At 45.7% G+C, this 17,371-nt stretch overlaps 1 protein-coding gene across 2 annotated transcripts in view; it reads left to right on the top strand.

Annotated features, from left to right (window-relative positions):
* The window catches only part of LOC126278329 (putative inorganic phosphate cotransporter), a 331,537-nt gene that overhangs the window by 261,409 nt on the left and 52,757 nt on the right, over positions 1–17,371 (top strand). For both annotated transcript variants that reach the window (XM_049978349.1, XM_049978350.1), the window contains exons 2-3: positions 6,864–7,075; positions 12,932–13,174. In XM_049978349.1, the coding sequence (XP_049834306.1) occupies positions 6,864–7,075; positions 12,932–13,174 (455 nt within the window). The remainder of the gene's footprint in view (positions 1–6,863; positions 7,076–12,931; positions 13,175–17,371) is intronic.

Genomic DNA, 17,371 nt, shown 5'->3' with positions numbered 1-17,371 from the left:
AGAAACGATTCGTGCGTCTCGTCAATGAAAAACTCTTACAGAACCACGTGAACAACACGACTAGCTGTCGCACAACGTATCCCGAGACAGTATTCAATATCCGTACGATCGACTGTATGCCAGAGTCAGCGTCTGCCTTGGCGCTCTTGGGTGCTACACCACGTACTAATATGGGTGTTTCAGCATGTATCGATACCTGGTACCTCAGAACTGCAAGCGCCATTGATATATAAATGTAATCGTTTCATGTAGTCCACATGCACCGTTGCAACAATAAATCGTGAGTGAACTGAAAACTTATAGAAGACTATGATCTTTTCCCGCAGTGTAGTAGAGTAGAATAAAGTATTTTAAAGTACAGCCCAGTGCAATAATGTCTTTCTCCAAATTTACTGAGGGGTGCCCTGCTAGTAAAAAATAATTCTAGAAATCATTCAGATCAGGCGAATTTGGAGGCTGCAGCCTCAATGTGAGTTCGACATGACGCTCCTCAAATTACAGGAACACTCGCTTTATTTGTTCATGAGACCCAGAAAATATTAGATACAGGCTCCCAGGTAGATGCCATTTTCCTTGACTTCCAGAAGGCGTTCGATACAGTTCCGTACTGTCGCCTGATAAACGAAGTAAGAGCATACGGAATATCAGACCAGCTGTGTAGCTGGATTGAAAAGGTTTTAGCAAACAGAACAAAGCATGTTGCTCTCAATGGAGAGACGTCTACAGACGTTAAAGTAACCCCTGGCGTGCCACAGGGGTGTGTTATGGGACCATTGCTTTTCACAATATACAGGGTGATTCAAAAAGAATACCACAACTTTAAAAATGTGTATTTAATGAAAGAAACATAATATAACCTTCTGTTATACATCATTACAAAGAGTATTTAAAAAGGTTTTTTTTCACTCAAAACCAAGTTCAGAGATGTTCAATATGGACCCCGCCAGACACTCGAGCAATATCAACCCAATACTCCAACTCGTTCCACACTCTCTGTAGCATATCAGGTGTAACAGTTTGGATAGCTGCTGTTATTTCTTGTTTCAAATCATCAATGGTGGCTGGGAGAGGTGGCCGAAACACCATATCCTTAACATACCCCCATAAGAAAAAATCGCAGGGGGTAAGATCAGGGCTTCTTGGAGGCCAGTGATGAAGTGCTCTGTCACGGGCTGCCTTGCGGCCGATCCATCGCCTCGGGTAGTTGACGTTCAGGTAGTTACGGACAGATAAGTGCCAATGTGGTGGCGCTCCATTCTGCCCGAAATATGAATTGTTGTGCTTCTTGTTCGAGCTGCGGGAACAGCCAATTCTCTAACATCTCCAGATACTGTAGTCCAGTTACAGTAGCACCTTCGAAGAAAAAGGGACCAAAAGCTTTATTGGCTGAAATTGCACAGAAAACGTTCACCTTAGGCGAGTCACGTTCATACTGAGTTGTTTCCCGCGGATTCTCAGTGCCCCATATACAGACATTGTGACGGTTGACTTTCCCGTTAGTGTGGAAAGTTGCTTCATCACTAAACACAATCTTTGAAACGAAAGATTCATCTGTTTCCATTTGAGCAAGGATAAAATCACAGAAATCGATCCTTTTAATCTTATCAGCTGCAGACAGTGCTTGAACCAATTTCAGACGATAAGGTTTCATAACTAACCTTTTTCGTAGGACTCTCCATACAGTTGATTGTGGAATTTGCAGCTCTTTGCTAGCTCTGCGAGTCGATTTTCCTGGGCTGCGAACAAATGCTTGCTGGATGCGTGCTACATTTTCATCACTCGTTCTCGGCCGTCCAGAAGTATTCCCTTTGCACAAACACCCATTCTCTGTAAACTGTTTATACCAACATTTAATACACCACCTATCAGGAGGTTTAACACCATACTTCGTTCGAAATGCACGCTGAACAACTGTCGTCGATTCACTTCTGCCGTACTCAATAACACAAAAAGCTTTCTGTTGAGCGGTCGCCATCTTAGCATCAACTGATGCTGACGCCTAGTCAACAGCGCCTCAAGCGAACAAATGTACAACTAAATGAAACTTTATAGCTCCCTTAATTCGCCGACAGATAGTGCTTACCTCTGCCTTTTCTCGTTGCAGAGTTTTAAATTCCTAAAGTTGTGGTATTCTTTTTGAATCACCCTGTATATATAAATGACATATGAGATAGTGTCGAAAGTTCGATGCGGCTTTTCGCGGATGATGCTGTAGTATACAGAGAAGTTGCAGCATTAGAAAATTGTAGCGAAATGCAGGAAGATCTGCAGCGGATAGGCACTTGATGTAGGGAGTGGCAACTGACACTTAACAAAGACAAATGTAATGTATTGCGAATACATAGAAAGAAGGAGCCTTTATTGTATGATTATGTGATAGCGGAACAAACACTGGTAGCAGTTACTTCTGTTAAATATCTGGAACTATGGGTACGGAACGATTTGAAGTGGAATGATCATATAAAATTAATTGTTGGTAAGGCGAGTACCAGGTAGAGATTCATCGGGAGAGTCCTTAGAAAATGTAGTCCATCAACAAAGGAGGTGGCTAACAAAACATTCGTTCGACCTATACTTGAGTATTGCTCATCAGTGTGGGATCCGTACCAGGTCGGGTTGACGCAGGAGATAGAGAAGATCCAAAGAAGAGCGGCGCGTTTCGTCATAGGGTTATTTGGTAAGCGTGATAGCGTTACGGAGATGTTTAGCAAACTCAAGTGGCAGACTCTACAAGAGAGGCGCTCTGCATCGCGGTGCAGCTTGCCGTCCAGGTTGCGAGAGGGTGAGTTTCTGGATGAGGTATCGAATATATTGCGTCCCCCTACTTATACGCCCGCATCTCGTGGTCGTGCGGCAGCGTTCTCGCTTCCCACGCCCGGGTTCCCGGGTTCGATTCCCGGCGGGGTCAGGGATTTTCTCTGCCTCGTGATGGCTGGGTGTTGTGTGATGTCGTTAGGTTAGTTAGGTTTAAGTAGTTCTAAGTTCTAGGGGACTGATGACTATAGATGTTAAGTCCCATAGTGCTCAGAGCCATTTGAACCTACTTATACCTCCAGAGGAGACCACGAATGTAAAATTAGAGAGATTGGAGCGCGCACGGAGGCTTTCCGGCAGTCGTTCTTCCCACGAACCATACGCCATTGGAACAGGAAAGGGTTGTAATGACAGTGACACGTAAAGTGACCTCCGCCACACACCGTTGGGTGGCTTTCAGAGTATAAATGTAGATGTAGATGTAGATATTGTCTTTCTGACAGGGAAAATTATCCTGTGAAAAGATGCCATCGCCGCTGGGGAACACATCAAGCATTAATAGACGCTGATGGTCGGTAGTAGTATTCAGATGGTCCGCAACTGGCATAGTGGCCTTTGACTACCATTATAAGTTCCATGGAAGCCCAGATGAATGACCCTATAGCACAAATTGCCCCACTGACCTCTATGTCAATGGCACGGTGCGTGTTTCGAGCAGCGGCTGGCGTGGACCTTGGCGAATCCGGACATAGATTTGTGTAAAATGGAACGTCATTCATCCGACCAGGCGACAACTCTCCCCTGACCCACTGTCCAATCTCGCTAACCCTGCGCCCACTGCAATAGTAATTAACGATGTCGTTGGGTCAACACCCAAGGTTCGTGTGGCGTGGAATCTCTTATTTAACGATGTGGACTGAACCACTGGCTTCATAACACTTTGGCCTTCACCAGCATTACACTCTGTCATCAGATCAGATAGCCGGCTATGCCACTTGAACCGTGATTTATTTTCAAAAAAATATTCTTAAGAATTTATTTTATTTACTAGCGATTCATCAAGAACTTTAACACATTTAATCACACTATGGAAGCATGGGATAAATGATGAAATCATAACCAAATTCCTTTTAACAAATGGGAATTTTATTCACTTTAATAGTGACCAAAAACATTTTTTAAAAGAAACAGATTTTAAGATTTTAAATTATAATGAGGAAGAACCCTCTAAATATCAATGTTACTATTTATTCAGATGCAGAAAGAAACAGTATGAGCTTTCTAGCAGAGAACTTTGCCGCTCCCTTTTGACACGGCCGTAGTTACGACCGCTCACAACAGCCTCTGAAAGACTACACTGGTGCAAATTGCAACATACCAGATAACTTTAAACTAAGAGTTTTAACAATTTACAAAAGCACAAAAACTATGCACGCCCCCCCCCCCCCCATAGGAGGGATGGAAATGGTACAAAACACTAACAAATATTAACATAGCCACCGAAGGTGCAACGTGACTTTAACTTTTAAGAAAAGTCTTACGGTGAAAGGGTGGCAACTTCATATACTAAAATGACCATTTAAATAAAAGGCCATGAAATGCAATCTCATATAAAATTCTAGAAGGTTGGCCAAACAATAGACAAGATGCTCTACAGCACACAGATACCGCCTATCAAGATCATAGGCAATAATATCAAAGTTTCCAAAGATCAAAACATATTTCAGGTATTAGGCCGTTACACTCCAAGCAAAAAATTCGTTAACACACCAAATTCGACAAACATGACAGAGGCAGCTACTAACGTACGGTAGATTGATAGGGAGATTACCGGACAACCCGAACCGCAGGTTGCTGTAACCCACCCCTGCTCCACAAGGGAAAAACCGACCACCCAATTTATAAATAACCACCTTCCCGCGGGTGGGCAAACGGAGAAGAATGGTGGGACGACCTCAAAGCAAAAACGGTTGGTGATCCCACGAAGCAAACAAGTAGAATTTAAAAACAGTAAATCAAACAAGATAACACCAATCACTTAACTTCTAATAAACTGCGATTTCTCGAGAAGATCTGTCGCAGCACCCCCAAATCGCTCTCCCGAACCGTCCGCTGCCAGCCGCTTCAACGGACGCTGGAAGGCGCGCCGATCTCCCGTCTAACGGCGTCGCAGCTCGCACCGGCCAGACTGATGTCGTGGGTTGACTCCTGTTGCTCTCGTTTCGACCGCGAAGCCACTACCCCTCGGTATACGTCTGGACTCACGTGGCGACCTCACATGCGCTGACGCTCAAGACGGACAAGTCATCTCGTGTCTCAGTGCGCGACCGACCAACCGATCGATCCAATCGCCAATGACCATTGACTGAGCAAACTCGAGCAGACTGGCGGCGTAACGCGCAGACTCAGATGCAGGAACTCAGCCCCGCCCGGGCGACCACTCACTGAGTTCTCTTACTGCCGGAGTGGAAAGACTCTCATTTTGCCGGCCTTAAAGGTTGATTCGAACGACAGTCATACTAGCCCTTCGAACGACAGACAGACACAAACTGCCTAACAAACTTACAGAGTTTAAGAATCTCAAAACATTCTGAAGGAATACTGGGAATAGATTTTGTGATACAGAATCTCTGCCCGATTTTATTTAAATTCTTAACTTGTCACTCCTGAAACTGTAAGGCTGACACATATATTCTGTAGTTTACTCATGATGTAAATAAAATAGAAAGAAACTTCCACATGGGAAAAATATATTAAAAACAAAGATTCCAAGACTTACCAAGCGGGAGGGCGCCGGCGGGCAGGCACATGAACAAGACACACACGCGGAGTTGCAGGCTTTCGCGGCCGATGGTTGCTTCTTCGGGGGGGGGGGGAGGGGGGGGGGGAGGGGATGTGGGTTTTGGGGGGGAGGGTGGGGAGTCGTTCCAGTCCCGGGGGCGGGGGGGCTTCCCTTGGGGGAGGGGAGGGACGGGTGTGCGCTCGCGCGCCCCCCCCCCCCCCACGCACACACGCACACACGCACACACACGCACACACACAGACACAAGCAGACATATGTAAAGGCCTAGCAGATGCCAGACTGAGATTCATTGGAAGAATCCTAAGGAAATGCAATCCGACAACAAAGGAAGTAGGTTACAGTATGCTTGTTCGCCCAATGCTTGAATACTGCTCAGCAGTGTGGGATCCGCACCAGGTAGGGTTGATAGAAGAGATAGAGAAGATCCAACGGAGAGCAGCGCGCTTCGTTACAGGATCATTTAGTAATTGCGAAAGCGTTACGGAGATGATAGATAAACTCCAGTGGAAGACTCTGCAGGAGAGACGCTCAGTAGCTCGGTACGGGCTTTTGTTGAAGTTTCGAGAACATACCTTCACCGAAGAGTCAAGCAGTATATTGCTCCCTCCTACGTATATCTCGCGAAGAGACCATGAGGATAAAATCAGAGAGATTAGAGCCCACACAGAAGCATACCGACAGTCCTTCTTTCCACGTACAATACGAGACTGGAATAGAAGGGAGAACCGATAGAGGTACTCAGGGTACCCTCCGCCACACACCGTCAGGTGGCTTGCGGAGTACGGATGTAGATGTAGATGTAGAATGCGGACGAGAAACAGACTAGCAAGCTGGGGACGAGAGACTGACCCAGACTGACCGACTGGCGAGCTCATAGCGCCCCATAAATGCACGTGAACAGGCCACCTTTCCCCTTTCCCACCAGAGGGAGACACCAAAGCTGCGACTGCCACAGCGGCGCCACCGCCAGAAAGGAAGGGCGTGTGCTTCACACGACGCGCTGCGGCGCGCTCTTCAAAACAGCAAATTTTACCACGGCTCACCATTGTACACAGCGGGCAAGTCTCTGAACTCTGCGTTCTGTGATTAGCCATGGACGCCCAAAACCTTGTCGCCTGCTCGTGGTTTCACGGTCCATCAGCCACTTTCCATAGACGTTCACGACAGTAGCGTGCGAGCAGCCAAGCAGCTTCACTGTTTCCAGCCACTGGGCCACGAGAGTCCATGTGACAACGTCATGTATGTCGGTAGATTTCCCCGATTTGTGTCTACCCCGCTTACAAAATTTCGGCTCGTTCTGTTGCAGGCTGCATCCAGCAGCGCTACGTGCTCTCGGTGATGGGATTCCTGGCGATCGCCAACGCGTACACGATGCGCACCAGTCTGTCGGTGGCCATCACGGAGATGGCGTGCAGCAACTCCTCAGCAGGCTCCAGCACTGGAAACTCCTCCTCCAACAACAGCCAGCCGGACGTCGGCCTGCAGTGCCCCGCTGACGACGAATTCGAGGCCAGCTCGGTATTTCGCATGTTTCTGTTCATCAATAATGGATCAAATGGCTCTGAGCACTATGGGACTTAAACTTCTGAGGTAAGATAGCAACCGAGTTGACACTGAAGGGGAACTTGGCAGTATGTTCACACACAACGAAAATATTACAACAGAATACATAAGATCGTCTATATTACCACCAATCAAGATGGATTTGTGAAAGGTTGTGGCCGGCCGTTGTGGCCGATCGGTTGTAGGTGCTTCAGTCTGGAACCGCGCGACTGCTACGGTCGCAGGTTCGAATCCTGTCTTGGGCATGGATGTGTGTGATGTCCTTAGGTCAGTTAGGTTTAAGTAGTTCTAAGTTCTAGGGGACTGATGACCTCAGAAGTTAAGTCTCATAGTGCTCAGAGCCATTTGAACCATTTATTTTGAAACGTTGTGGCACCACCAGTGTTGTCTATCCAACTTGCTTTCTTATTGAGAAGTACTGTAAGAGGTCTAAGAATTCCCGCTTTGAATTTAAATCTTATATTAGGCCGCATCAAGTTGAATTTCTTTTACACAATTGATGTTTCCACCTTTCTGCTGGGATTTTCTTCAGGATCTTCCGGGTGTTCACACTTATCTCAACACTGTCAAAGACCATACTCACATACATTTATAAATGGGAGTGTTCACATGCTTGTGGTGAATAAGTGGTGTTGCTGGGTACAGTTAGAGTTATAAAACAACCACAGGCTACCGTTGAAGACAGACTACACTAGTGCCCATTTAAAATTGCTGCACCAAGAAGAAATGCAGATGATAAACAGGTATTCATTGGACAAATATATTATACTAGAACTGACATGTGATTACATTTTCACGCAATCTGGGTGCATAGATCGTGAGAAATCAGTACCCAGAACAACCACCTCTGGCCGTAATAACGGCCTTGGTAGGCCTGGGCATTGAGTCAAACAGAGCTTGGATGGTGTACAGGTACAGCTGCCCATACAGCTTCAACACGATACCACAGTTCATCAAGAGTACTTACTGGCGTATTGTGACGAGCCAGTTGCTCCGCCACCATTGACCAGACGTTTTCAGTTGGTGAGAGATCTGCAGAATTTGCTGGCCAGGGCAGCAGTCGGACATTTTCTGTATCTAGAAAGGCCCGTACAGGACCTGCAACATGGGGTCGTGTCTTATCCTGCTCAAATGTAGGGATTCGCAGGGGTCGAATGAAGGGTTGAGTCACGGGTCGTAACACATCGGAAGTGTAACGTCCACTGTTCAAGGTGCCGTCAGTGCGAACAAAAGGCGACCGAGACGTGTAACCGCCGGCCGCGGTGGTCTAGCGGTTCTAGGCGCGCAGTCCGGAACCGCGCGACTGTTATGGTCATAGGTTCGAATCCTGCCTCGGGCATGGATATGTGTGATGTCCTTAGGTTAGTTAGGTTTAAGTAGTTCTAAGTTCTAGGGGACTGATGACCACAGTAGTTAAGTCTCATAGTGCTCAGATCCATTTGAACCATTTTTTTTGACGTGTAGCCAATGGCACCCCATACCATCACGCCGGGTGATACGCCAGAATGGCGATGACGAATACACGCTTCAAATGTGCGTTCACCGCGATGTTTCCAAACACTGATCCGACCATCATAATGCTGTAAACAGAACCTGGATTCATCCGAAGAAATGAATTTTAGACATTCGTGCACACAGGTTCGTTGTTGAGTACACCATCGCAGGCGCTCCTGTCTGTGATGCAGCGCCAAGGGTAGCCGCAGACATGGTCTCCGAACTGATAGTCCATGCTGCTGCAAACGTCGTCGAACTGTTCGTGCAGATGGTTGTTGTCTTGCAAACGTCCCGATTTCTTGACTCAGGGATCGAGACGGTGCTGCACTACCCGTTACAACCATGCGGATAACATGCCTGTCATGTCGACTGCTACAGATACGAGGCCGTTGGGATCGAACACGGCGTTCCGCAATACCCCCCTGAACTCGCCGATTCCGTATTCTGCTAAGAGTCATTGGATCTCGACCAACGGGAGCAGCAATGTCGCGATACGATAAAACGCAATTGTGATAGGCTACAATCCGACCTTTATCAAAGTCGGAAACGTGATGGTACGCATTTCTCCTCATTACACGCGGCATCACAACAACGTTTCACGAGGCAACGCCGTTGAACTGCTGTTTGTGTATGAGAAATCGGTTGGAAACTTTCCTCATGTCAGCACGTTGTAGGTGTCGCCACCGGCACCAACCTTGTGTGAATGCTGTGAAAAGCTAATCTTTTGCATTTCACAGCGTCTTCTTCCTGTCGGTTAAATGTCGCGTCATTAGCACGTCTTTTTCGTGGTGTAGCAATTTTAATGGCCAGTAGTGTATTTATAGAATTTGTAACTCTCTTTCTCTTGAAAATTAACCAGTTTTTCTGAAATTGAAATCATTTGTTTGTCTGTACACGTATAGTGCATCTACTGATTTTCTTGTTTTTTTTTTTTCTTTTTTGTCTTAGAATGTTCTATGAAAAATCAGTTACATCTACTATGTCAGCTAAACGAATGGTAAAAGATGGTCTTACGGTATGTAACAATGTAGAGAATCAGCTACTAGAAGTAGACCTATCCATTGATCATTAGAGTGAGGTGATGAAACGTGTTTGGGGCTAGAAAGGATTAATTGCATAATAAGGGGAACTGAATTCGAATAATTCTGAAATATTGTCGCAAATGGTTTGTTTGTGTACCCAAGTTTATGGAATCATTTTTGCTTCCATTATTGTCAACCTTCACCTACCTCAGTTTGTGCTATTGACTGTCAAGCACTCTGTGTACAGGGTGTTCTACAAATCCTGTACCAGGCTCCTATAGTCTGTAGAGGGGAATTAGAACATAAGACTTCCTGACAGATTAAAACTGTGTGCCGGACTGATACTCGAAATCGGGACCTTTTGCCTTTCGCCGTCAAGTGCTCTACCAGCTGAGCTACCCAAGTAATACTTACGACCCGTCCTCACAGCTTCAATTCTGCCAGTATCTCGTCTCCTAGCTTCCAAACTTCACAGAAACTCTTCTGCGAACCTTGCAGAACTAGGACTCCTGGAAGAAAGGATATTGCGGAGACATGGCTTAGCCACAGCCTGGGGGATGTTTCCCGGAAGTTTCATATCAGCGCAAACTCCGCTGCAGAGTGAAAATCTCATTCTGGAAACATCCCCCAGGCTGTGGCTAAGGCATGTCTCCGAAATATCCTTTCTTCCAGGGGTGCTAGTTCTGCAAGGTGGGCAGAAGAACTTCTGTGAAGTTTGGAAGCTAGGAAACGAGGTACTGGCAGAACTGAAGCTGTGAGGACGGGTCGTGAGTCGTGCTTTGGTAGCTCAGTTGGTAGAGCACTTGCCCGCGAAAGACAAAAGGTCCCGAGTTAGAGTCTCGGTCCGGCACACAGTTTTAATCTGTCAGGAAGTTTCATATCAGCGTACACTCCGTTGCAGAGTGAAAATTCTCATTCTAGAACATGAAGTTCTGACGAGTAGCCTGTGCCCGGAAACGTGCCGTTTGGATGTAAAATAAGTTTGATATCTGATACGTCTAGATACGACTCTCACAGGTGACACATACATAAGAATACTTTCTGATCGCCTGCAACAATTCTTGTCCATTGTGCATTCCGACGGACTTCGGCAATTCCAGTAGGACAATGCGACACTCCACACGTCTAAGTTTAAACACTTGCACTGGTCACCAGACTCCCCAGACATGAACGTTATTGAAGATATCTGGGATACTTTGCAACGTAGTCTCTACCCTCTCGTACTCTTACGGATTTATGGACCCAGCACTACTTCAGACTAGAGATGGGCAAACTAGTTCATTCTTGGGAACTAGTTCACTGCTCATCGTTCTTTTTTTGGGAACCGTTCATTTTTACTCGTTTACCGTTCGTTTGTGCTTGGTATATGGTTCTTATGAAAAACTAAAAACTAGTAGTGTAGGTGACTGAAGGATGGAGGACACCAAGAGGGGGCACTTGCCTCCTCCCTGGAGTATAGAGTTTTCATTCATCGCAGAATTCTTACATACTTTTAGAAGTAATTTCCGAACCTGTCGTTTAGTCCACTGTAGCGTTGTGTAGCTGATCGCAGGGAAATAATATTGGATGGCGCACGGAAAACCGGCCGCGAGTACAGACTGCTCGCCAATTACGGACGATGTGTTGCCTTTACTAGCAGATACAACAAACAGACAAACATGTAATAATTAGGTAGTGAAGAAATAACAAGCTAATGCAAGCAACAACTGAGAAACAATGGATGACGATGTATAGAGAGCTGGAGAACAGAACATCAAAATCTCACGCGACGCGCATGGGCTATAGCTCATGTAGTCTTGTAAACATGTTGGTGGCCCATTCCCAACTTAATAGACCAGAAGTGTCTTGTATAAAATTCTTCGTTTCGACTTCCACTACATAGCTATGCTATGTTGTAAACAATAATCGTTTATACCCTATATGTACTTCACGTTGTCTCTGAGTTCGTAGGCGAAGTAGAGACTTTATGCAAGCATAAAATAAAATGTGGTTTTCTCATCATACTTGCGGCACACACTTAGTAAAGATTAGGTTTTCACGTTGCATTATTAAAGTTAATGTAGCAATAATAATAATAATAATAATAATAATAAAGTTCGCAGTAATAAAGTTTTTGGTTTGTAAGCTCCTTCTGAACAAATGTTTTTGAGATAATAAGTAAATACGATTTTAAGGGAATCTATGTCTTTTCAAATGGAGAGACACCGCTTTTCCTACTGATCCAAAATGACCCACAACCCACTTTTTTTTTTTCAAAGAAACCTAACTAGCAGGTAATGCAAATTGGAAACAACCAAACTTAATAATAATTAGAGCCTTCATAAATCTAATGTTTTGTATATGAAAGATACACGAAAATCTTTTTATATCAATTTTCTTACATTAAAAATTAAGCAAATTATTGGAAGTTAGTTGCTAAATCAACTCGATGAAACAAAAAATATTTGAATAAGGAAAAAAAAAACTTTCCTTGTTATTAGTATGTCTTCTGCTGTTCATCGATATAATAATTGAGCTGATATGCCCTTTTGTTACCTTAAAAGACGTGTCTATTAGATACAACGTAATTTTTATGTAATTTAACTGTAAAATACTTTCTGATTACCCATCGTGGACGCTGAATAGCCAGAACCAAGTGCAAGAACAGTTTGGAACACATGTAAAATGGGCGAGCGCAGTGAACGAAACGAACTGGATACTGAACTAACTAGGAGCAGTCGGCAATGGAACTGAGACAGGTGGTCATGCGAAGAACGACGAGTGCGGCCGAGGCAGACCGAGACTGAGACGAGCACGCGACCGAGGCTGGAACGAGAACTGCCGAAGGGACCGCCGCGACCGAAGTGAACTACGAACCGATCGTTCCTTGGAATTCGTTCCTCGGTCCTTTCGTTTATCTCGGTGAACCGTTCCTTTGCACCCGTTCGTTCGCGAACTACCCGGGAGACCGAGACTGAGACGAGCACGCGACCGAGGCTGGAACAAGAACTGCCGAAGGGACCGCAGCGACCGAAGTGAACTACGAACCGATCGTTCCTTGGAATTCGTTCCTCGGTCCTTTCGTTGATCTCGGTGAACCGTTCCTTTGCACCCGTTCGTTCGCGAACTACCCATCTCTACTTCAGACAGTCGATTCCATGACACGTCGTGTTGCTACACTCCTGCGTGCTCGCGGTGGTTCTGTACGGTATTAGGCAGCTGTACCAGTGTATTATTGTTAAAGGGTTGTACTGTTTGATGAGCGAAAGCTTGATCGCAGTGAGGCAGCAAGTGCCTGTGTGGCGTGTGCTTGCAGTGCGGGCTGGCCGAGTTCGACTGGGACGAGGAGACGCAGGGCCTGATCCTGAGCTCGTTCTTCTGGGGCTACATCGTGACGCACCTGCCCGGCGGCATGCTGGCCGAGCGCTTCGGCGGCAAGTACTCGCTCGGCCTGGGAATCCTCTGCACCGCCATCTTCACGCTGCTGTCGCCGGTGGCCGCGCGCTACGGTGGCTCCGGCTGGTTCATCGCCATCCGCGTCCTCATGGGTCTCGGAGAGGTAAGGCTACGGGCTCCACGTCACTTACGGTCCAACTGCAGCTGTCTGAGCCCGCCCACCAAAGAGACTCGCACTTGCTGGCCACCATGCTGTTGTTAGTGAAGAAACCTAGTGTCTCTAAACCGCTAAACAAAATGTGTATCTTACAATGAAATGAACACCCTTAGCTGCTTGCAGGCGTTGACATACGTCATCGGGGACAGATGAAAATGTGTGCCCTGACAGGGACTCGAACTCGGGAACTCCTGCTTACATGGCACATGGCAGACGCTCTATACATCTCTATTTTTTTTTATCGTTGTGTTTGGTCGTTGCGGGCGTCACATGACATCCGGTCAAGTTCGTTTTGTTGATTCTTTGCACTCAGTTTTTTTTATTACTGTTGTGTACATAGTTCCTCGTAGTCAGCACGTACACAACTTTCCCAATAGAGTGCGCCCTGCTAAGCACAACAGCGCAGGCGCAGCACTCGTCCGTCTCCGCACTACGAGATGGCGGTGCCTTAGAGACGGACCAAATTCTGCTTCCGCCGATCTTCGTATTAATATGTAACGCAGCCAATGAGATTGCTGCTAACGTAGAACCTTTTCTCCTCGCGGATCACACTCGCGCGGTGATACCTGAACGCGCGAGGTATTACAACGAGTGTACAACCTCCAATTAGTCAGTCTGCATTTGTCTGCATATTTACTAATGCAGATTAGTCTGCACCAGTCTATAGTCAAGTTTCAGTCTGCGCCTAATAAGATTATCATATTACTGTACATATCCATGAAGCGAAATGTATAGACACTTTGTCAAGTATCAGAGATATGTGAGAATAAGATTAACGTACCAAGACCAAAGGAATTTGAGATTGTCAATTGTAAACAGCATCCAGAATCAAGTTACGTAATGTCTATATTTTTTATTATTTTAATAAATGTGTGTGAAAATTAATCAAGTTCTGTTTAAAGTTGGTCACCGTCAACCTGCTACTCTAAGCGTACAAGTGGCATTTCTATCGTCTGACCTAACGGCAGAAGCTAAACATGCCACGATAAGACCACGAGACATATTGCTGACACTCGCCTACTTCGTTAGAGCGACAAGTCAAATAATCTGATGGTGTGTGCACCGAAGGTCTTACAGTACGCACACCTCAATTACAGAGGCCAACCAGCTCTCTGACCGAACACGCTGAGCTACCATGCCGGCAACCAACTGAACCACCGAGGACACAGAGGATAGCGCAACTGCAGGGATTTATCTCTGGCACGCCTCCTGCGAAACCCACATTCTCAACGCATTGTCCCGCACTACATTCGTAGTGTCGCCGCCCTTTATACTCATATACTCGCGGCGCGTAGCCGATTCCCGTAAGAGTTTGGGCACTGTTTGTGCATTCGCATAGAAGAAGAAGATGGTCAAGTGGCCGGTGAGCTTTAAATATATATTTACGAACATGATATCTGTTCTTTCGGACATGTCCGAAAGAACAGATACCATCGGTGAGCAAGCAGCTCGTTAGAATGAAATTACAATGAAATGAACACCCTTAGCTGCTTACAGGCGTTGACATACGTCAACGGGGACAGATGAAAATCTGTGTCCCAACCGGGCTTGGTGGCTCAGATGGATAGAGCGTCTGCCATGTAAGCAGGAGATCCCTAGTTCGAGTCCCGCTCGGGGCACACATTTTCATATGTCCCCGTTGACGTATGTCAACGCCTGTAAGCAGCTAAGAGTGTTCATTTCATTGTAATTTCATTCTAACGAGCTGCTTGGTCACCGATGGTATCTGTTCTTTCGGAATGTCCGCTTTGTGACTGATGGCGCTGTAACAGTCACAAACGTATAAGTACGTGGTATCACGTAACATTCCGCCAGTGCAGACGGTATTTGCTTCGTGATACATTACCCTTGTTAAATGGACCGTTCACCAATTGCGGAAAAGGTCGATATTGTGTTGATGTATGGCTGTTGTGATCAAAATGTCCAACGGGCGTGTGCTGTGTATGCTGCTCGGTATCCTGGACGACATCATCCAAGTGTCCGGACCGTGCGCCGGATAGTTACGTTATTTAAGGAAACAGGAAGTGTTCAGCCACATGTGAAACGTCAACCACGACCTGCAACAAATGATGATGCCCAAGTAGGTGTTTCAGCTGCTGTCGCGGCTAATCCGCATTTGAGTAGCAGACAAATTGCGCGAGAATCGGGAATCTCAGAAACGTCGGTGTTGAGAATGCTACATCAACATCGATTGCACCCGTACCATATTTTTATTCGCCATGAATTGCATGGCGACGACTTTGAACGTCGTGTATGGTTCTGCGACTGGGCACAAGAGAAATTACGAGATGACAGATTTTTTACACGCATTCTATTTAGCGACGAAGCGTCTTTCACCAACAGCGTTAACGTAAACCGGCATAATATGCACTATGGGGCAACGGAAAATCCACGATGGCTGCTATAAGTGGAACATCAGCGACCTTGGCGGGTTAATGTATGGTGCGGCTTTATGGGAGCAAGGATAATTGGCCCCCATTTTATCGATGGCAATCTAAATGGTGCAATGTATGCTGATTTCCTACTTAATGTTCTACCGATGTTACTACAAGATGTTTCACTGCATGACAGAATGGCGATGTACTTCCAACATGATGGATGTTCGGCACATAGCTCGCGTGCGGTTGAAGCGGTATTGAATAGCATATTTCATGACAGGTGAATTGGTCGTCGAAGCACCATACCATGGCCCGCACGTTCACTGGATCAGACGCCCCCGGAATTCTTTCTGTGGGGAAAGTTGAAGGATATTTGCTATCGTGATCCACCGACGACGCCTGACATCATGCGTCGGCGCATTGTCAATGCATGTGCGAATATTACGGAAGGCGAACTACTTGCTTTTGAGAGAAATGTCGTTACACGTATTGCCAAGTGCATTGAGGTTGACGGACATCATTTTGAGCAATTCTTGCATAAATGTGGTATTTACAGGTAATCACGCTGTAACAGCATGTGTTCTCAGAAATGATAAGTTCACCAACGTACTTGTAGCACATTGGAACAACCGAAATTAATATGTTCAAACTTAACTACCTTCAGTATTTTAATTTAAAAAAACCTACGTGTTGCCAAATGTTCGTCTAAAATTGTGAGCCATATGTTCGTGACTATTACAGCGCCATTTATCACAAAGCGAAAAAAGTAGTCCAACTAAAACATTCACATTTCTTTATGTACTACACGAATATGTAATAAAATATAGGGGTTCCTATTTAAAAAAAAGAACGCAGTTGCTATACGTTTGACCTATGGCAAAGCCATCTATCGGGCCAACCATAGCGCCATCTGGTTTCCCACTTCCTGCTAGACAAGTTTCGTTCTGTGTAGTTTCTTCTTTTGATGCTTATTTCGTGAGATATTTGGCCCGGTCACGATCAGTGGACTACCCTGTATGCCCTATTCTGAATGGTTTACGTTATCAATACGCGAGCTAAATTGGTTGGTCGCATCATGGGCGTTGCTGCCCTCATCAGAGAGTGTGCGGAGGCAACCAGACAAGCAACGTAACATGTTCTCCCAAGAGCGTACAACCGCACTTAAGCTGACAGTGGGATATTCGAACATTTACTGTGAACTGTAGGGTGATGTGTACGATAACGCTTGAAGGAGAGATAAAAGTACATATTTTTCAACTGATGCTCTGTAAAACGCACGTTGTAATGTTATGATCATTCCTGCCATATCCTCCCACCTTGATCATTCCTCCTGGACACACCGTATGTCTTGAGATAACTAACGCAGCGCAAATAGCCTAGACTACATTCGTTCAATAAATGAGAACGAGGGCACTTACCGATCTGCAACAAACTTCACACATAATTTCAAACCTTTTCGAAACTTTCTTTGCCGACACCCCCACCAAAATGATGAAAGAAGAAAATTTTGTTGCTTGCCTCATTTGCGCTGCACATGCCGTGAAACTGCAACATCAGACACGACGTTTAAATTTATTACTTCTTTACTACTAGCTCTACTCGCAACTCTTTTCGTATGCAGTATCCACATATGCCATGGAAGTACTTGCAAAATTATATCATTGTATGACACATAGTTCGGGAGGCATACGTCATACCCATCGAGGTAAGCGAGAAACCAGCTTTTGCTTAAAATCGAGTGTAAATTACCCAGACTATACTCATC

Source organism: Schistocerca gregaria, chromosome 6, assembly GCF_023897955.1.
Source record: "Schistocerca gregaria isolate iqSchGreg1 chromosome 6, iqSchGreg1.2, whole genome shotgun sequence".
Classification (NCBI taxonomy): domain Eukaryota; kingdom Metazoa; phylum Arthropoda; class Insecta; order Orthoptera; family Acrididae; genus Schistocerca; species Schistocerca gregaria.
The sequence above is the reverse complement of the archived record's forward strand: the minus strand, read 5'-3'. Positions and strand labels throughout refer to the sequence as shown.